At 41.5% G+C, this 22,677-nt stretch overlaps 1 protein-coding gene across 5 annotated transcripts in view; it reads right to left on the reverse strand.

The window, feature by feature from the left end:
• IRF2 (interferon regulatory factor 2) overlaps positions 1–22,677 on the reverse strand; it is a 40,868-nt gene that overhangs the window by 16,245 nt on the left and 1,946 nt on the right. Inside the window, exons 2-5 of one of the 5 annotated variants that reach the window (XM_052682627.1) lie at positions 8,471–8,597; positions 7,443–7,550; positions 1,622–1,721; positions 829–1,005 (exon numbers count right to left, since the gene is read on the reverse strand). In XM_052682627.1, coding sequence (XP_052538587.1) covers positions 829–1,005; positions 1,622–1,721; positions 7,443–7,529 — 364 coding nt within the window. In that variant the 5' untranslated portion in view covers positions 7,530–7,550; positions 8,471–8,597. Of the gene's footprint in view, positions 1–828; positions 1,006–1,621; positions 1,722–7,442; positions 7,551–8,198; positions 8,273–8,470; positions 8,598–19,938; positions 20,063–22,677 lie in introns of those variants that run through there. The other 4 variants (XM_052682629.1, XM_052682630.1, XM_052682628.1 and 1 more) reach the window with 4 other exon arrangements.

Below are 22,677 nucleotides of genomic sequence, written 5' to 3' on the forward strand. Positions count from 1 at the left end.
AGTGGCAGCTGAGTTTAGTTCCTATGTCCCACAAAAACAGATTTTTAGTGCAGGCCATAGCTACACTTAAGAACATACTCTCCCTACTCAGATGAAAAGAGTGTGAGCTTATTTCTATCCTTGCTTGCAAAAAGATAGCAAAATGTCTGCTACCATATGAGCTTTACTGTATGAAATGTATCAATCTCTAATACGTCCCAGTCACTCTCCTGGACTGAAGCAGGCCCATTTATCTCATGAGAGATAGGAAACAAGCAGACAGGGCTTTGTGCTGCTTTCATTCACTAGGACACCTCACACAGACTGATTTTGAAACCAGTGCCACAGATATTAAATATATAGGGGTGCTCCTTTGTGGTATTCGCAGCTTCCTCAACCCATATTTTAGTTCAGCACTGATATTAACACCTCCTGCAGGAAAGATTATTCCTGATTCAAGCTAGGGGCATTCATAACTCTGCAAATCTTCAGCTGTTCATGCTGTATCACTGCCTCAAATGAAACTTCAGCCATTTGGCAGCAGTTACTTGGCAGCCCCAAAATTCAAACAAGCATGGTACCTGCAATTAGCATCTGAATACAGCTCTGTTGGCTTTAACAGAACAATCACCATTCTAGCAGCCCAGTACCCTATCTCGTTGATCTAGCAGCTCGTTCCCTTAATTGAATACAGCCCATTTTTCACAGAGACGTTCCTAAATACCAGGGAACAGCTGGATGAAAAAGTCTGACTTTACAGCAGGAGAAGTAAAACTGGCACACTATGCAGGCCCCGTGGTAACAATGCAGCCAACACCACCAACTTCACACTCAAGCTCTCTCCTCTACCTTTTTTGGAAGGTCTTTCAGATAACGGCAGCATCCGGTACACCCTGAAGGCATTGTTTCCTTTCTTTATACTTTTGTCCTTCACTTCTTCTATATCAGGCAGAGAGTTCATAGCACACCGGAAGTTTGCCTTCCATGTCTTTGGGTCGGGTTTATCTACTCCTGACTGGTATTTTCCTAAGCAAGAGAAGAGAGTTAAGCATACATGATGCGTAACTGAAAACCTAAAGATAAACTAGTAACAGCATAGGTGAACTTCAAGGTATTGGCCTTTGGTTGTCAAGACAAGCTTTCGAACAACAGGTGAGGTTGCAAGAGAAAGTGAATGTTGTGATCTGATTTTCATGCATGTTTCCAGAACACCATTAACAGCTTCTGCCCAAGAAAGACCTAGAGCACTGCAGATCAGATGTAACTTTACAACAACATGGAAAAGCTTGCGCAGCATTTACCTTTATTAAGTCTGGCTCAAATCCATAGAAGCATATAAAAAGCACAAGGGACCAAGTCTACAAAGTGCTGAGCATGCTCTACTCCAAATGATTTTGAACCCTATCTTGTTAACATTTAAATCAATTAAGTTTTACTGTGCTTCTCAATGCAAATGAGTTACAGCCATTCAATAAAGCTGGAGATTCCTGCAGACCTTGAAAAAAGCATTTAACCTCCCACATATCTGGAAACTTCAATTCACTCTCTGTGTTAGTAAAAACAAAGACATGAAAGAAGGAAAATATAGATTTAAAAGGAAAACCAAGTGAAAATCTGTCCTGCAAAAAGAGAGTTCCAATACCTGTGTGAATTGCCCAGTTTCTAAATAAGGGAGCATCTTTTTCAACATCCCACCCATGTCTTGCAGCATGCATCCAGGGAATTTGAAAAATCTTCTTCTCCTGGAAGGGAAAACAAACAGGAAATGCCAATGTTGATCGACTTGATGGATTTTCTGATGATTTTAAGTCACTTATTTAAAAATGCAGTTCCAGCATCTGCGAGTGTTTTGCTTTCTTCTAACACAGCGCTGCTGTCACTGGGCTCAATAGGAAAACATCCTCTGGCGTCAGTGAAAGCAGAATACAGTCCATACAGTCCCAAGTACACAAGATACTCAGATGCCCCTTCACAGACTCTGAGGCTGGCAGCTTTCCAAGCTGACACATGGATAAAGCATGCAATGCTAAACATTTCTAAACATTCAAACGAAGGCCAGTTTTGGCAGAACTGACACTCTCATGATTAGAAAAATCAGATATAAAAATAAACAACCATAAGAACCATAAGAGATAATTCAAGGGATTTAGAATTCAGTGAGAAAAACACTAACACGATGAAAGAAAAGGACATTTAAAATGTACCGGCCAGGCAAACAGGGCATATATCAAAACAAGACATCTCTGCAGTGGGAACAGAAAAAAAAGAAAATTGGAACACCCATGTGCAGGGATGGGTTTAAAGGCAGTTCAACTTTTTAGTTTAGAAAATTTGATCAAAGAGAAGCAGATTTAAAGCAATCAAAAGAAGGCTTGTTTGTCCTTTGTTTACAAAGCACAGAGTTAAACAAGGGCATGCCTTATATGGTGGAAGTTTATACTGACTCACAAAGAGACCAGAAAAAACTCATGGAAGACAGTACTAAGTCACTACTAAGGATGACAGATCTGAAGAAAAACCTGTGGGAGAATGTACTCTGGTGGCTGTTAAGGATAGCGAATTTGGATGCAGCTCCAACTCTGGAAGCTCAACAGCTTTCAGCACTTGAACAGCACAGGAACAGAAACGATTAAATCCCTCCTGACATGTTTCAAATACTCTTTCCATTAGCATTTAGGCCCATGCCATCATCACAGATAGGACACTGGGCCAGATGGATGATTTCATGGGCCAGATGTGCTTTCGTGTCATAACACAGCATAAGAACACTTCATGCTCATTTCTGCAAAGCCATGCAAAAAGTTTATGTTCCACAAACAAAATCCTCCTCTGGCAGAAGATGCACCTTAACCTGGCTTCAAACACTGACATACTGCACTTAAGCGCAACCTCTGCAGGTTTAGATTCCCTTCACAACCAGTGAAGAGAAAGGCATTTTCAGGGAACAATTTACCTCAACTCACCAACTCAATTACACCCCAAAAATGCCTATTTCCCTTCATTAACTGCAAATAACTGTAGACAGGCAGCCCTCGTTTAAGCAACTGCACTGTGTAAGATCAGGGAGAAGAATCCTTTGCCCTTCCCCTACCAATAGCACTTCCTCCTTGTCTGTCTAGTTAATATTTCACTAATGTCAAAGTTAGGTTTACTTGTCTTCCTTTTTCTATGATCTTTGCTTTCTTGAGCATGTATTTTTTTGACAACTTTCACCTCTTTTTTTTTAAATCCTTTCATTTATATTCACTTGTTCAGAATTGCATTTTTCTCTCTTGCTTCTCTTAATCTTTTCCTTAATTTAGTAAATGCAGATTTAACATGATCTCTGTTCTCCTTCAAATTCTCATAAACCCATTCATTGTTAGGAAATACTCCTTCTCTGAAAGAGTGGTCAGGCACTGGAATGGGCTGCCCAGGGAGGTGGTGGATTCACCAATCCTGAAGGTCTTCAAGGGACTTTTAGATATTGTGTTGAGAGATATGGTGTAGAGAGAACTATTGGTGATAGGTGGATGGTTGGACTGGATGATCTTGTAGGTCTCTTCCAACCTTGGTGATTCTATAGTCCTTTTCATGCATTCTTGTTATTTATCTCATATGCCCTTTGCCATCTTACTCTTTTCCTTGTATATAGTTCAATCATCCTACAGAGGTGCTCCCCTCTCTGCCAAGTAGAAGAGGTATAATGGAAGCTTCAATCCCATTGTCCTGCAGTCCACATCACTACTGTATTCACTGGAGGTAGAATAAGCTCTATTGTCTTATCTGTCCTAAAGATGACAATCAGTATGGGGAAGGAAAAAAAAAAAAAAAAAAAGAAGTCCATTAAAAAACAACAAAAAGAAAAATTACCAACAAGAATTGTAAGAAATGACCAGTCTAAAAAGTCATCTCGCATTTGGTGATGGGAAGAAGTTTGAATGATGCTACACAGTGCTACCGAGGTTATACCACTGACTTCATATGCTGCCTGAAAATTCCAAAACTTATTTAGGAACTTGCATACTGAACAAGATTATAGATGTAGCACCATGTCACTGTCAACAGTACTCGCTGCTGCAAAGGAAGGTGCAAAGACTTTCCCAATAGCAGTCTAAGTGCTCATTACAGAAAACCCTTCCTAATACCATGTCTTGAAGCACAAGGACTTACAAGAAATTGTAGTATCAATAAAATATATATATATAATCTACCTGTATCATCACCTCAAAATATACTTAATTTTGTGTCCAGAAACATTTTCTCATCAACTATGTAAATATCTAATCTTCTCTGAAATCCCTCAATACTGCTGATTGTAACAATCTCAAGTGGCTAAAAGTTCCACAGAATAAATGGTTTTTCTGCTCTAGTTTACCTAGATTCTCCCTATTTAAATACTATTTTTTCATTTCACTCATTATCAAACATTTTCTCATATCCCTCTTCATTCCTTCTTCATTAATAATGACTAATATGAAAGGGTCATCACTGCTTTTTCTTAGACTTGGAAAATAAAGTACTATTTTGCACAGCACTTCATCACCAGGCATTTCTGTAGGAGGCCTGTGTTTGTGCATAAAATGAGGCTCATCAGAGTCAAAAGCACAACCCACAAATCTGCTGCTGCATAACTGCTACCACTATCCAATGGGGATATCAAAAGGGAAAGAGGTATCACATTCTTAGAAATAAGCAGAAAGAGGAAAATAGCATTGAAAACTTGAAACTCTAACTGCAGAATGCTCCAAGCAGGTGAATGAGCATGAGATCAGACTAGTTAGGAAGTCATAAGGCAAATTTTAAATAGTGACCTCTGTTTGGATGGTAATACTCCAAGCAACCATCAAAGCAACGGGTTGCTTTTCAGCTCCTGTTACAGCTACTTTGCATGTTTCCACTCTAATTTCCTTTTCCAGACCGATGAGGGATGCTGACCTCACATTATCCTCCTCCTCATATCACCTCTGCCCTCTGCTGAACTATGTAACTTCTCTCATGCCTTCCAGTTTTGTCTCCCTGGGATGGTAAAGAAATTCCCTTCCTCCCTTCTGCTGTTCAGCAGGAAAATGTTTTCACTGAGGAGGAAGATAAGTATTTATTATTTAAGCCCTTTAGAGGAGGGAGTATAATCTGGAAGGAAAAAAAAAAAGCCATCAACAATGCAGTGCAGAGCAAAGCAGGAGGTGGAGTGTGACTGACTGAGAGTAGGGAAAGGAAAGTCGTACATCGGCTGTTACCTGACTTATCACTGTTAACTGAAAGACTTAATTGCTCTTAATTCCCCAAGAAAAGACAGCCAATGACAAACTTAGATTGATACTCACTTCTTCAATATTTAAATCTTATTTCCTTAAAACTTGTGCACATATACACATGTCATTCTTTTGCTAATCTGCCCCATCTTCTTTTCTTTAATGAGAACCATACTTTCCTAACCTTTAATTAAAATACACAAATTCTGAAATCCTACAATTTCCAAAGTCAATTCTGTGCATACATAACATGCTTCAATAGATACGACATTTTATCAAAGATTCCATGAATAGCTTTGTTTATGGTCAGGATTTACAGTAAAAATATAAGTATTCTTGGATTAATGATTCATCGTGGAATTAATTTCTAAGCATTTTTAAACAGAAACACTCAGAAGTGCTATTAGCTTGTTGATCTGGGTAAAGAACTGGCTGTGTGGCTGTGCCCAGAGAGTAGTGGTGAATGGAGATCAATCCAGCTGGCAACTAGCCAGGAGCAGTGTTCCCCAGGAGTCGCTACTGGGACCTGTCTTGTTCAGTATCTTCAGAAATGCTTCTCTAAAAGAGTGGTCAGGTGCTGGAGCGGGCTGCCCAGGGAGGTGGTGGAATCACCATCCCTGGAGGGGTTCAAGAAATGGTTAGATGTTATACTATGGGACACAGATTGGAGGAGAAATATTGGTGGTAGGCGGACAGTTGGACTGGATCATCTTGGAGGTCTTTTCCAACCTCAGTGATTCCATGATTCAATGAAAAGCAGCTCAAGATGATGCCGGATGTGAATGTAGAAGTGGAGAATTGCAATCTAATAAAGGTCAGTGCAGGCCATTTAGCCACTAATCCCTTAGTGCAGGAGCAGTGTTTTCATACTGCAGAGCAAGTGCACGTTGGAGGCAGTGCAACAAGTACATTCCCAGAGTACAGAGCAAGGTTACATGAACATAACCTACAGACAACAGCACTAAGATGCTAAACACTTAAGATGCTAAAGTCTGAAATACTTTCCCTGCAGCTAAGCACAGATAAATGATTATAAATGATAAATGACAGAAACATTCAAGAAAGGACAGCAGAGATGGATTATCAGTAGGAGAGACCTGACAGAAGTAGAGACAGTAAAGGAGAAGAATTCTGAATGTGGTATTTAAATTATGAAGACAACAGTAAAATCTGTTCTCTTCCTCCTCTTCAACTATGACCCCATAATGCAAGAATAAGGACCTACTCAAATGCACAGGGCAGCTAACTTGGGAATGGATAAATAAATATTTATTTACCCAGCCACAGCATATGACAGTAACTAATGCACGTGTTCCTGAGAAACAAAATTTGCAAACTGAAGTTGACAGGGCTGTTGTTAATTGTGTAGTTACAAGTATTTTTAACTTCGTAAACTGAAATAAAAAAATATCAGTCTTAGCTGTCATTCTCCAGTCTTAAAACTGAACATCTGAGTGCCACAACAACTACCGTGGAGAGAATACTAGACTAACTGGACTAGAGCTTTAAACAGGATGGCAGCTCCCATATTTCTGCACCTACTTTACAGCATTTCCACTGTATTTATTTTGATAATGAAGTGGTTTTTGTTGCTAAAACTGCGCAATTCCTTTCAGCATGGTGAATAACTCTTCTGCATTGCATAATTCCAGGGTTTATTACAGCTCAAAGTCTCAAATACACTGCTTTACTGAATCAATTAAAAAAATGCAACTGGATTCTGATGTGCTTACAAAATTTCTAGCACCCTCACTATGAATTCTGGATAAGGAATAGTAAGTTGGGTCTGGTATAGGAAAAATTACCTGATTTTTTTTCTCAGATTCACTGCTTTAAGAAGTATCAGAGATTTCATACAAGTCTGAAAGAGATCATCACTTCAACTCAGAGGTTAATGCAGAACATAACATTACATCTCAGATGAGCATTTTGTTCAAAATCCCTCTGACACTATTTGGTAAGCAATTTGTTCCAGCTAAAAAACTTAACAGAGTCTACATTTTTTTTCCACCAACAAAGGGTCAGAGGAGGAAACTGCTTATAAACAAGTCACAAATCTAACAGGCAAATGCAAAGAGCTTCAGATCTGGAACGTAAGGCCAGAAGAACAGGTTCAGCAGGAAGCATTCAGCGTTGCCCCTTTCAAGACTAAGAACACGAATTTACACTGCTATGAAGGACCTCATTCACACACACGTGCAGGCGTGCTTGCACAAACACACCCCTTACCTTATTTAGCCATTTCAGCCCTGGTATTGTGTTAGAATTTATTTGTTCTTCCAGCCACGGGCGCATCCGCATTCTTTCGACAGGCATTGTTACCTGCGCTGGAAGGAGCTGAAGGGAACAAGGGACAATGTTACTTGTTTTCCTGGCAGCACTCAGCACAAAATACACACAGACCTACTTATTAGCAATTTGCAGGCACTTAACAATCATAATACTGGCTTGGGATCTGCGTAGGAGACTCCCATAAGAGCAACTGAGATGATAAGACTTTCTCCACAGCAGAAAGTGATACATCTACGTTAGTAAACCCGTCACCTAAAGACACATGCCAATGGCAACAGCTCTTCAAATGACACAGGCAGGATACCACAAAGAAAATCAGTTGTCCTCCTGCAGAGATCTCTTCCATTGGCCTATGCTGCATTTGCTGAATACACTTTTTGCCAGCAAGAGAAAACAACAAAACCAGCAAACAAAGCCACACAGGAAACATCTCTGCACTAGCCATAATTATATATCTACTAACTAGAGTGTTTTCAAATGGCTGCTTCTGTTGCACAGACTTGATTAAGATAGCAAAAGCTGTATTTTTCATCACAGTACTTCATTAGACAGCTTGGCTCTGGTTGTGCACCACGATCCCTTCCGTCCAGATTTATCTGATTGACTCAGCCACTGATTTTTTCTTAAACTACGTTTCAATAGTGCTTAGCTAGGAAGGGAGCACTCTGCAGTCCCCTCCAGGGGGGGACATACCAGGACATGTTATGTTACTCAGCTAAGGCTCCAACCGTCTTCTTTGTCTCTCTCTCTCACACACACACAAGCACACGTGACCCTGATGCACTTCCCCATTTAGAATGGTGAATTATTGACAGAAGAGTCCAAAGTCTTGAAGCTAGGACAAATAATTTTAAAAACATTAACCTATCTCAAAGTGCCAAGCAGCACTAGATGCAGATTAAAGCGCTGCATAAAACTCCTGCTAACCAGCCTGCAATCAATCATTTCCACATTCAAGTACTTGCATTTGGGCTGCTTCTTCTCTCCCCCACTACACCAGGCTCAGCTCCTTCCTCTCTCCTTTGTTCTTCACAACTGCATTCTCTGCATCATTCTTAACTTCTCTGCTTTGCTATTCTTGTCACCTTTGATCTTTAAAAAAAAAAAAAAAAAAAGAAAAAGAAAAACAAAAAGACTAGGCAACACATCTGAAAGCACACAGCAATGACACAAATGTAAATGTGTTTGTTCTTTTTTCCTATGGGATTACGGGCAACAGACAGACTAACAATCAGGCAGCACCAAGCCCACACCCAGTACAAGAGGAAGAAAAATGTTCAAAGTTTCCTCTCATTGCTCTGAGGACATGTATTTCCTGAAACTAACAAGGAATTAAAACTTGAGTGCAACAATAAGGTGCTGATATGTTTCCAGGGACCAAAAAGGTCTAAAATAGCTTAGAAAATGCTTGCCATTGCTCAGCTCACTTTCAAGTTCACTTTACATATAAGAAAGCAGACAACCCTGGAGCCCAACAATGGTGGAATGCTCCTGCAAAGCCCCAGTCTGTGCAGGAGCAAAGTTCTTTTCTAAGTGACAGTGACACAGAAACACAGAATCATTAAGGTTGCAAAATACCACTAAGATCATCTAGCCCAACTGTCAATGTAGCTAAAATGCACTATTCCCTCTTCAAATATGCAAGAAGTACAAGCACTTTTTTACAAAGCAGTTGCAACCAGGCCCCAGAAGCCTTTCCAGTACCAACTATCCTGTGTGGAACACTCAGTGCCACTTCTCACCTATCAGGCTAGAGTCAGAGTTGAAAAATGCAAATGACCACACTAAAGTGCGAGTGCATTTCTATTTAGATGTCAAGGAAGAAGCATGCAGATGTGACCAGCATCTTATGAACTTTTCTTCTTAGGACTTTTCCAATATACATACACTCCGAGACAAGTCAAGGAAACACCACGTATCACTTCAGATTTCAATTTGTAAGTGCGTGCACAGGATACATCCTGTGTTGCGGCTAACAAGCCTCTAAGACAAATGTCAAGCCTATCTGAATGAAGTAGTTACACAAAAAGCAAGGAAGTAACCTCTAAGGTAGCAGCAGCAAATTCCATTTCGGGGTGAAAAAAATAAAAGCTGCCTTTGTGAAAAAGTGATGCTTTTCAGGAGGGAAGAAACTGCTGACACCACTGCTACAAGGAAGGAGGCCTTGCTCAGAGACAAGGTAGAGACATTTATCTCACCCCTCTCACGTCCCCAGGGGCCCTACCAGCTGTTCCCTGCAGATGCTCATCTCCTTCCCAGTGCCTGGAGCCCTCTGGAACTGGCACATAATCCACAGCCAGTAGCACACACCTTCACATCCATCACCTGCACCTTTTCAAATTCCTCAGCGCTAAGCAGAAGAGCAGTTTGGCTTGTGAGAAGGGAGGAGTGGCTTCCAAGATCTGTTTATCTGAAAGTAAAACCAAAGCCAGCTAAAAATAACCAGTGGTGATGTCCAGCTGGAGGGAGTTGTAGGTATCTTCTGGGGAGCTGTATTTCACAGAAGGGCAAACGCAGCATGTGTGCATTCATCAAAACATACCCTGTGCTCTTCAATGACCACGAGCTGAAGAAAATAAAGCCTGACGTTTTCAGAACGCACTCCCAGACCCTTCTGCCTTGGGACAGCACGGACCATAATGATGCTAAAATGCAGTGGTTTTTTGGCAGCCGTACGTCAACAACATCTCTGCAATGAAAATAACCAGTCAGCTCTATCTAGCAATTGTCTGTGTGAAATGAAGGTGCCTCATCTTCCCTCCAGGGCTGTCATACATGTGCTTTGCGTGTATAGTAAGACTACAATTCTGCAATGCCTCAAAAAGTAACCTCTGTATTTCATCACTGCCTTCCAGGATGTGTGACACAGTTTAGAGGCAGGCTTAGCTGGTGCACCTGGGAGTCTCATGACGATGGCTCCTTTCTGCACTATTTTTGTTACTGCCTTCACTGTCAGCTTGAAATCCAACCCTCCACGAGTGGTGGCACAATCACCTTCTGCCGTCAATTGTTGCTCGAGTTTTTAAAGATCTCTACAATTCCCTTAAACAGACAGCAAAAGCACGCTGAGTTTCACCAGCCATCACTAAACATAGTCATCTTCGCTCTACATTAGAGTATGTTAATTATGAAGCAAATACAAAGCCAGAAATGAGGGTGAGCCATACAAAAACACAGGGCACATCAAGGCCTCTCACTCCCACTTCTCTCTGGTGTTTACCCATAAGAAAGGAAAAAGTGAAACAATGAATCCTTTTAAGGAGAATGAAACATTAACATTTAGAGTGTGAAGCAGGCCTGCAACACCAGGAGTGCCTCTGCACCTACAGCCCACTGCCCATCAACCTTCACAGTGCACTTCCCCTTCAGACTTACACTCCTGAAGTCACAGCTACATGCAGGTGCACGTATTTTGTGCTCTGAGACTGCCTTCAGCTCCATCTCAATCTCATCATGAGCCAAGCTTTTTCTCACCCAGATGGCTTTGTGAACACGATGAGGAAAATACCAGGGTTGCAAGAACACCTCTTTCTGTAAGGTTTGTTCAATCGGCTGAAGCTCAACCAATGCTCCCATCCAGCAGAGAGGGAAGTGCACTCCAGCATGAGAGCATCTGGAGAGGACAGGTGACATCCCCAGAATCCAAAACTGCTAATGAGGACACTGTGCTTTCAGACCACAGCTTCAAATTTGGGCTGTACTGACCTCTAGCACCTCTCTAGGGAGGGCTCAGGAAAATACTCAGCATTTCCAGAGAACCATGCTGAAGTCAAGCTTTCTGGCATGACACTGAGAATAATTTCTGTCTGTTTTTTCTTCTGGTTTATAATTGTCCTGTGGTGGGGGGAAGGGAGAAATAAAAGCCAAGAAACACAATCATCTGCTAATGCAGATGGGACCCTGGAAAACATTTTTCTATCCTACAAGAAAAGGAGAACTCATTTAGACACGAAAGTAGGCCTGCCTACTGGGAATTCACTTTGTCAACATTTGACATTCTTAACAAGAAAGCACATCAACAAGAACCACAATTTGTAACTATACATCTTAGAAACATATTAAGCTTGATAGCTCTGTTAATATACTTTCCCCTTTCTTGCAGCATTTTCATCAACGACATCTTTCTTAAAGAGAGCCACAGTCAGGGGCTGTTGACTTAGCTGTGGGAGCTGGAACATACTGACTGACATTATTTCAGAACAGCCATTACCCTTCACTCAGTGACGTAAGCCTGTGGAGAATAATAACAGTACAGTAGCACTTTACAATAGCACTATAGCACTAATATTGCAGTAGTATAATAATAGTAGTTTGACCACTTTTGAAGGTTTGTGCTAGTTCTGCAGACAGGTCCGACTTCTTTTTGCAATTAGATACTATGAAAACACAATGGAACCTCCTCTCTGATAAGCCATAAATTGTCTGAATCCCACAGATCCAACAAGAGAGATCCAACACAGAGAGTGTTATGACAGAAAGAGTTATGGAAGAAAGACAGGGCAAGTTGCTGCAGTCTGGACAGCACAACCTACCTACGAACACAGAAACCTGGAGGAGGCCAGCCAGCAACACAGCTTCTACTACAACACTTCGCACTGGAAAATTTCTACATGGGAATTGTAACCAGGGTCAAGCATACAAGCCAACCTCTCAAGAAAGACAGCTGAAGGAAAAGAGACACAACAGTGTACAAAACCGAAGCACAGGTGTAAGTGCTCTTCCGAGCAGTGATACAAAGAGCATTGAGCAAGTAGCTGTCACTACAGCTTCCTCAAGACATAATGTTCTATTGAATTTCAGCTTCATACTTCTTCCTAAGATGTGTTTTCCCAACTTTCTTTATGCAAGATTCTTTAGAAGGAAACCTATAGCACTTGTTTGTTTTTGAAAAGATATTTGTAAAGTATTAGTTATTCTCAAGAGATAACTCCCTTTTAAGAAATATTAGAAAAGGTATAAATGACAGTTGGGTTACATTCTATCTATCCTCACAGCTTTAAATATTTTCACTGGCAACGCTCTACAAACATCTCCTAGCCCTTCCTACTATATGCTAAGACACACAAGTAATTTCCTTGATACTAGATAACAAGGAAATGACACTACTGACATATAGAAAGCATAACCTTTGAGAATGAAGAGCTCCTCAGGAGAATTATGGTAGTTGTAGAAAGAAAGTGAAAGGAACAGCAGAGCATGTAGTAAGTCTGAACAGCACAAGATGTTTTATTCCCTTCCGTTTTGCTCTGTCTGACAGCATCTGGATAGCTGAGAAGTCACAAAGGTTATCTCCAAACTACGGATTGCTCTGTGCCTACAACAAGTATAGTTTTTGAACTTATCTCTATGGAAGCAAAATAAATATATGAATAAATAAATAAACAAAAACGGAGAAAGCAACCTTTCTTTTCCCATAACACAGTAAAAATCTGGATATGGAAGTACAGTTGTGAGAAGATAAGGTGAGGTAAGGCACTTGAGGTATATTTGCGACATAGGTCACAGCCTTTCCCCAAAGGTATGAACAAACATCTGTTCCCTAGAGGACTTGCGCATAGTATTGCATGGGATCTATTTATCTTTCCTCTGTGAGTAGAGAATTGACAATATTTAAAATAATAATAATAATAATCATCTGGTACCAGTTTTGCTGATAATCTTTTAAAGCATTCCCTTTGCTTCCTAATGCTGGTGCACATCAGAAAAGCATCAATCACTCTGTGTGACCAAACACATGCTGAAATGAGACCATACACTAATTTTAGGATTCAGGGAACTGGGTTCTGTATTTGTCTACGTGCCAAGACTGTTCAGGGATACAAAGAAACATGATCTTATTCTGACGACCAGCACTTAAAAGCAAAATTCTGTCCCTTGGTCACAACTTGGACTCTGCCTTCACACAGCATTTTGTGTGTACGGACTCTGAGCAAACCTAGCTTGGAAGTCACCCTATTCAGAGATATTTCCCTGGGTAAGAAAACCTGTTCATGCGACCTGGCCAGAAGTACTTCAGAAACATAAACAAGATTTAAGTTGAAATACACGTAACTGAATTCAGACATCTGAACTGCGTCGAACTGCATCCTACAAGAGACCTCCACTTGGGTGTATTTCACGTCTTCCAAAAGCACAAAGGAAACCTTACTGCTGATGCTGCCAATGCAAAATTAACATGCCTGCTTTCTGACAACCCCAAATTATGCAAATACACGTTATCTTTATTGGAACCTACAGCAAAACACTTAATTAAAGTAACATTAGTAAGTGAGGAAAAGTGCGCATATTCGTTCTCACAGGAGCATGGGTTAAGAGTTCCAAACCCTGAAGCTCTTGGAGTTGTAAAATGGAGATACAAGGCAAGAAAGAACAGGAAACTCTAGAAAAGACTTCCTAGACTCATGAATAAATTCATGACAGACAGCAAAACAGGTACCCTCTCTGGTCTTTTCTTGTCATGCATTAATGGTGCCTCTCTCTTCTGCTCCCTACAAACACTGGCGATACTAAACAGGGACAATGCAAACATTCCAACTCTGCCTTGTGCTCTCTTCCATTTAAAGCCTACCCACTGCTCCACACCCGTTGGCCATAATTCTTGATCCACACTGCTGCAAAACCAGTACTTTTCCTGCTCTTTAGCAATGCTTTGGTGGCAGCAGCAGACAAGGTCTGTGTGAGCATGCTATGTCCTTCCTGAGCATCACCAAGAAAAACATCTCACAGGAGCCAAGGAAGGTTGTATCTCACTTGCTCAGGTGCCTGCAGGAAGGAGGAGACTCCATCAAGACAGGCTGGAAAGCCAACAATTAAAGAGCAGGCAGGCTGGTAAGGCACAGGTCAACACACTACTGGTACGCATGGCCTGGTCTGGCCTGGCCATTACTAAGGGCAACCAAAGGCAACCACAGAGAAAAATTCACCTGCTTACCACAGGTCCCAAACCACAGGCCATGACAGGATTTGGCTGGAAAGCTGTGGGATGGTGCCAGCAACAGCTACTCAACTTCCAAAGGTTCTGCTCAGCAGGGGCTGTTGGTGCTCACCTCGGGCTGTAGTGTGGTGTGATTGGATGGAGAAGAGGGGGTTATCTAGCATTCTCCTCTTGTGCTACTGCTGCAGGCAAGGAAGATACAGACAGGTGGAAGGAAAAAAAAGTCTTCTGTCCTCAAGGGCTGGAGGGTGGAAAAGCTCCCCAACATTCCTTACAGAAGAAAAAGAAAAGGAACGAAAGAAATACCTCAAACACGTACTGAAATCAGCATTATACACTGCAAGACAAACAAGCCCAGGAAAATGTACAATGGGAACTCATACTGTATAGAGTGTATTTCATCAGCCCTATAGCATTTCTGTTCCACCCAAAGGGTGTTAACATGTCCTGGCTGGGATTCAGACATTACACATCAAAACAGACTCCTTCCTTTGGTTTCCATGCAAGGCTTATTTTCCCTCGGCAGCAAAGACATGAGTTGTTGTTTTGTAGTGATCTCAGGCATTGTTAAAGGTAGCCCTTGGATTTGCAGACTAGAACTGCACCAAAGAAAAGCAGAGATATCTTAACACAACAGAACCAGGCATCTGACTTGTGCTTCTGCACTGAGCTGCTATGAAACAATGCTTCAGCTTCTCAGCACCTACAACAAGGTTTCCATTTTACTGGCTCTTATGCTGAATACAAACACAACTTAAGATATGAATATGTGCTGCTGAGCCCATCCACTTCTTTGGCAACACAGTGACTTCCATCAGCAGGGAACTTGGCCCAGGCTTCTAACAAATAGATTTTTAAAGATCATCCCTGCAGTATCTGTGCCACCAAGATCATCTATTATTCGTACACCCACAAATGTCCCCAAGTCTGGTGAGCATGCAAAGCCACTGTTTCACTTTAAAGGAATACTTTGTTTCCTTCTTTTCTTTCTTTTGTTTCCCAGGTCTCACCCTGACTCAGGATGGAGATGCCACCTTCAGACGTGGTCAGGATGACAGCACGTCCACACAAACGGTAGCCAATGGCATGTGATTACATAGAATTCTCCAGAAGTCTGAAATACAGCCACAAATTCTACCTGATTTATTTACTCCTTAAGATTTGTTTTATGCCTGGTGATTGCTCAAGATTTGCTTTCAGCACCTGGGATATGTCAGGATTTTTCCCCCAAAAGCTGCCAGAAGACCAAGTGGTCATTTTTTCAGTAGTAGATCAGTCCTCCACTCAGACAAGTTTAGAAAGGGCTTGTTTACAACAGGAAAAATCACAGGCGTGGTTGTCAGGCAACAATTAATTCCTTGCATCGGGGAGCAGTTATCCCCAAATAAATCATTCTAATCTGGAATTAACTGCTCACACACGAATTCACTCTCGAACACCCACATATAATAGCTGATGTGGCTCTGCTGCAGCCAAACCCTGCACATTCTTAAATCTGTCAGGAAAACTCAGCATTTGACAGCTGATTCATAAGGAATTTTCCAGGCTGATGAAAATATAAGGCTGTTAAGGCTCAAACAATTATCAAGAATCGCTTCTTTTATCATACTAATGCAGCTCAGCAGCATTTTTTAAAGTCCCTCCCTGGCTCTGTTAGACTCAGTGCCCTGTGAGTAGGCTTACAGGAAGCATCCCTAAAACATCTGCGGGGCGCACATTTCCTACACCGGTCTTTATGAAAGCAACACCAAATCATACATGCAAGTACCTAAAAGATGGGGATTATACACTGTAAACATCTTTTTCAAGGCCTGCAGTCTTCCTCCCCTGTCCTGTCGCTCCTCTGACTAAATAATACAGTCAGGGCTTTATAGGACACCACAAGTAAGAAAAGCAGCCGTTGTAAACCAGAAGTCCTTAATCTCAGTGTTCCCACACTGGTAGCTTGTGAGGATCGGGCAAGTCTCCAGAAAAGATGGTTATGTTTTAAAGGCGCTCATAGAGGCAGAAAAATTATTTCAGACAGCTAACGCCAAGAAATGCGATCAAGGAAGAGGTTTCACATTTACTGGCCATGATCTGAACCTGATGTAATCCACCTTGCTCAGATTTGACTCGTTTCCCACATCTAGCCTTGTTTGTGTAACATACTGTTCTGCAACACACAGCAAAAACTATTTGCACACTACACTAAAGTACGATTTAATATTTGCTTAAAGCTTTCGCTTTATTGTCTGGGCAAAGGCAGCCTCTACCACTAAAGTTAATAGCTAACTCACACCTTCTTGCTACCCAGTCTTCTAATTGCCAGCACAGCATCCAGAACCGAGAGAAGTCAGAAACCATTCCTGCCTAACTTCTCACCGAGCACCAAAGCCAGCCCTCTTGTGAAAGCAGTTTATCCCTCGCTTCCAACAGAAGGGATGACTCCCAAACTTCTGGCTAAGAGGGTTCAATTATTAAAGAGAAATATACGCTATTTTGGATTGGTAAAACACACTTCTGCCACTTACTTAGCACTCTTGCTTTAAGGACAGACCACAGAAGGCACAGACTTAGGGGCAGGGATACTCTGAATCATCCGCACAGCAAGCTGGAAACATGTCTGTCACATGCACTTATTTATGCTTACAAAAATAGCACCGTGAAAGAAGCAGATGTGTGAGCACAAAAAATAACTTAAATCGAGTTAGTTATTCTAGAGATACTGGCAGACACTGGTGAATTTAAGAGGGAAACGTCCCTCTCTTGTATGCAAACTTTAAAGGTCTCCATTTCAAGAGTACTAAATAATAAAGGCTTAGTAAAGACACGTGCTGAAACAGTATGTTGTAATCCTACTTGGTACAGAAATGCTACTCTTTCCACCACCATGGCACATACAGGAACTTCTTTACTCATTCATGTTGAGATATGAATGGTTAAAGGGATTGCTTACAAAATTGTTCTTCCTCTAACATTTGTGTCAATCACAGACTAACAGCAATGAGACAGCCCCAATTCCTGATCTGCAGCTATTTCTATCTTGGAGGCTTCCTAAAATACTGCAGAGCTAGAGTGAGACCACTGAATTCATCTTCATTGCTATTCTGAGCCAGATGAACAACATTAAGCTAAATAAAGCCAGTATTCAGCAGCTTCCCTCACGAATCCCAAATCTCCAGAACAGGTTGGGGATCCAAAGAACTAAGTCCTGATACACCCGAACGTAACGCTCACCAAGTGTGTGAGAATGCAATCTCTGCAGTTGAAGTCCTTCATTTTGCACTCATACAGCTACTCAATACCCCATCAACACTTTATTCAATACAGTCCCTGAATATGTGTCTCTACACATGAGAAGGATGCACATTCAAGTTTCTCAGGCATCCCAATGCCAGTATTACTACAATGTTTCCAAACATTACTTCCCCACAAGAACAGGGCCACACTGAGCTCCGCAGGGTTATCACAAGGAGAACTAGATAGGAAAAGTATTAACTGGAAAACCAGTGGGAAAAGCTCTTACTTCTTATCCTTTAGTTAAGTTCAGTTAAAAGAGTGTTGTCCTGTAGAAGTCAAATTTACTAACAGATGAAGTAAATAACAATGCGGAATTTAATTTTATGAAGTCCAGCTCTCATGGCTCCTCGCTCTGTGTTTATTCTTTCATTTTTGCCAACTTGGAAATGAAAACCAGTGGAGTCAGTTTCACTTTTGTTTATATTTGGTTTCAATTTTATGCTCAAGTTTTGCTTTCACGTTTTTAACATCACAGCATGTGGATTTCAAATCCTGTAGGAAAGATTTCAGCAGCTTTAAAGTATTTCCCCTTTTTTCAACTGTGGAATTATTTTTACTTTAGATAAGTTTCGTAAGACACTGTTACAAATTTGGAATGCTTTTGGCAAGAGAATTGACTTATTTTGCTTTTAAAAACTGATATGCCACGCTGAATTTAATTCAATAGTTCTGTACTTTCCACTTGTTTTCTCTTTCAATTAAATTAAAGCACATCTGCACAACTCAACAAAACAGATTAAGAGCAGCAGTGCACCAAGGGGACAGAAAGCCCATATCATGCACCGAACACATGTTCTACATACACATCAAATGCATATACTGACCTAAACTTGTTCCTACCTCCTCTTATGGACCAATTAAGGCATTATCTTGCTTAGGCAATGCTGTAAGAGCTTCACCTGTAATGCCGTCAAGCCACGTCCAACAACAACAGAAACAACACAGCACAGATTTTGCCTTCTGTGCAATCACTGAGCCCCTCAACTCACAGATATCCCTGCATACACACCAGAAAGCAGAACTTTCTTACAACAAGCTGTAAGCAAACCCTCCTTTTGTGCTGTACCCATGCTAAGCATGTTGCTCTTTAAAAACTGCTGAAAACGATTCTATAGAAATGGTTAGACAACATCCACTGCAACAAATGTCAACGTGCTTTTGCCACAGCTTAGCTCCATTCTAACACCTTGACATGTTGCAAACATGTCCAGCAGTAACTGCAAAAGTGTGTTAAGTGTTTTACAGCCTATCATTAAGACATGCGTGCTGCACAATGCATTCATCATGCCATACACAGAAAGGGTAATTGTATATGTTAGCTATAAATATGGAGGCATTAAACTCTTAACTATCAACACGCTAAATTTATAACAGTTATAATCAATATTAGTTTTTCCTACTAGCTATTTTAATCTTAACACAAGAGCTCACACCTTGTCAGTGCAAGGAAGAACCTTCATAATGTTCACAATTAATGATTCAGTGTATCTGAAAATGAGAAGGAAGTTCTTTAACTACACTGAATATTTTTTCCCATAAAGTTATTCTTACATGAGGAATATGAAATGAAATAAATCTGGTTTTCTCACTCATTTTGGTTTGCTGATATTTTTGTTTTCCTTTCGAAGTTGTGATCTCAAAAAACAAAACATCTGACACTAACCACAGTTTATAGCAGCACAAGCTATAATAAAACTTCTGTAAACACTACCTTATGGCTTATATCCTCAATATAACAATTACTGGAGGCCTTTGAAGAACTGAGTTCTAAAAGGTCAATCTTTAACAAATCACAGAGATAAGTAAGAGTTCCACAAAACAAGAAACGTTGTGATTAGTTCTCCTTCTGTATCTACAAAGAGATTCCTGCACTGGAAGTCCACAAATGGAGATTCTAATCCTTGAAACCCCCAAAGAATTTCACTGGAACACCACTCCTATGCAGCATTAGGTGCATGCATGATGCATTTAGCCTGCATCCGGTTAACAAGTCCAGGTGTAACTAGCATAGGCTGAACAGGGGCATCTTGGAAACGTATGTTCTTTTTTCTGAAGTTCCCCAAAAAGCTAAGGCACAAGATTCATGCTGCACAGGTCAGTGCACAGTCTCACTTCTCTAGGTAACCTACAAACGGATCACTTCTTAGGCTTATGCTTATCCTCATGGAGAAAATCTTTACCTGCAGTTAGTTCTCAGAAAGAATTCTTGATCGGTACCTGCTGTAGGTTGTGGATATTCAGTGCTCCAAGTTTGACTAAGCTGCACAGCAAGTTTCTCTCGCACAGGCTGCCTCATCGCTTGTGAACCTGCTTAACCTCCTGGCACCCACAGCACGCTGGGGCAGGGAGCACCACATTTATGGGCTGCCCCACAAACACCTCCTCCTGTACTGAGTGCCTCTCAATTGTTTCCTGTGGGCTGCGCTTACCTGCTCCCCGCTGCCTGTTCATTCTTCTCATTACACTGATGATTTCAAGGAACATTCCCATATCCTCCTCAGCCATCTCCTGGCCAAGGCCAGGCGCCCAGACTTTCACAAAAGCTGTTCTATCCACCTGATTGTCCTCAATGCCTTTCTCTGCAGCTCTGCACCCTTTCTGAGATGGGGAAACAGAAATTGTTAATGCTGCTCAGGAGAGGGGAGCAATAAGGGTTTATGGTAGCATGATGATGCTTACTTTTCCATGTTTTACTCCTTCCTAATAATTCCAAACCTGCCTTCTGCTTCCTGAGCCACTGCAGGGCACAGAGCTTATTTTTTCATAGGATTACCTACATCCTATGATCTTTTCCCTAGTAAAAACAGTCAGTTCAAGCTTTCCTTTTGTGTATAAAGTTAAGATTACACCGCCTTCCATATGCATTACATTTCATTGGTATGTACTGAATTTTATTTGCAGCCTTACAGCTGGGCTTTCAACATAACAAGATCCTTCTGCAGGCTTTGCAGTTCGGCCTTTGGAGTTTGACTACAGGGAGGAACGGGTGAATCCAACGAGCAAACCTGCTGCACCACCACCCAGCCCCTCCTGCACCCGCTGATCGGCAGGGACAACCAGCACCCTCCTTCCATCCAGCAGGGCTGGCCATGGCCATGCCCAGAGCAACCTGATCCCATGCTGAGCCCAGCCCTGCTCGGGGAAGGGCAGTATCAAGGAGAACGCAACAACAGCTCAACAACACCTTTACAAACCCCACAAGACTGGTGACGCACAAGGTCTCCTCAACAAAAGCCAGGCCTATTCTTTGTCAAGATATCACATTTATACCTCCTGTTCACTAATCCCATTCACTAACTACTGGCAAACAAACTCAGAACCAAATGCCCTACAGTTCCCCGTCTCCGCAGAAAACTTGAACAACTGACAAGAAATTTGTCACCTTCTATTCCTGGAACACCAAGGCCAGCTCTAAGCAACAAGTGACACACATTGGGGAATGCAGTAGCAATTTCACATTTTAAGTATCACCTCCTCCACCTCATCCTTCATTTCAGCAATTTGTTCTGATACCTCCTTATACAGTCACATTACTTGCGAGCAAACTCCAAACACGCTTGCTCCTTAAAAAAAGTAAAAAGCCTCCAACAAAAGAATCTCCCAAAACTCTTCCTAGTGCACATGACTCAAAGACCTTGTTTCAGTCTTCTGTTGCAACTTTATCTTCCTCGAGCACTCCTTCTGCACATGGATCATTTATCAGCACGCTTCCTGCTTTTGATGCACTTCAAAGAGGATTTATTGTTTGTTTTCATGCTTCTAGCAACTTGTTCCATGACTCTGTTTGGCCTACTTTATTATGTTTAACACAGATTTTACATTCTTTTCCATCCTTCTCACTGAGCACAAGACTTTAACTTGCTGAAAGATGTCTTTTTACTTCTGCTTTCCAGCTTCTTCAGCTCTTTCTGTATTTCTGGCAGATGCCATGCAACTGCTTTGAGCCTTTGTTACACTGCCTTTGAAGAATTACATGCCACCTGCAAGCATTTTACACTTTTGACTGCCTCTCGCCCTTGTACTCATGAAATTTTTTCTTCTTTCATGCAGATTTACCACGGAGAATTAACACCACCACAGTAGCCCCTGGCTTTACTGCTCCTGCAACAACGGTTCTCTGCTCCACCTCAATGTATGACAGCCAGTCAACACCTTGAACCACGCGGCCTTAATCTATCCTCTTCCTATTTAGGCCTGGAGCACCAATTCACAAGATCCTGTGCAACTTCCTGTCACAGGCGGTCCTTAACAACCAGCACCCACTTCATGCACATAGAAATTACCCCACGCTCCCTAGGCCAGCTGCAGTCTTTGTTACTACAGTATCTGAGCTTCCACCGTTTCTGATACTCCAAGTACTGTATCATGGAGATGTATTAACAGCAGTTTTAATGCTACAAGGATGGCCCCCTCCAGTGAGAGGTTATCTCATGGCAAACTTTGCATTCTTCACCTACAGCCTGTCATTCTTCACCTACAGGCTTTCCCCACAGTTTTGGTTTAAAACTTTTATTTTTATACACGCATATTACACATACATAAATGTATACTTCAGCTTAAGGCACGAGGGATTTATTTAGATAAATCCATTTTTCTAATGCAGACTCCTCCTATTCCAAATATATTTCCAGTTCCTCTTGAATCTTAGCAGCCTTTTTCTGCATCATTCTCTCTAACGCATTACGTCTGCTTTTCTGACACCACGCACAATTGTAGGCCTCGGTAAAGTGGAGATTTGGGTCCTTAGCCCCCTATCTAACACCATTATTTTACTTCTCAAACCTCCCTGCTATCCCTTTCTATGTAGTATGGTCTCTGACTAGCAGCCTTTCCCAGGAGACTGGCTTGCCATATTCTGACAGAGATATCACCAAGATACACGCGTCAACATGACCCCGAACACCTCTGTCTCCTAGATGCAACGCCCAGCTCCCCTCCACAAGGTTACCTGGCTGT

Source organism: Tympanuchus pallidicinctus, unplaced genomic scaffold (assembly GCF_026119805.1).
Source record: "Tympanuchus pallidicinctus isolate F22 unplaced genomic scaffold, pur_lepc_1.0 scaffold2, whole genome shotgun sequence".
NCBI lineage: Eukaryota > Metazoa > Chordata > Aves > Galliformes > Phasianidae > Tympanuchus > Tympanuchus pallidicinctus.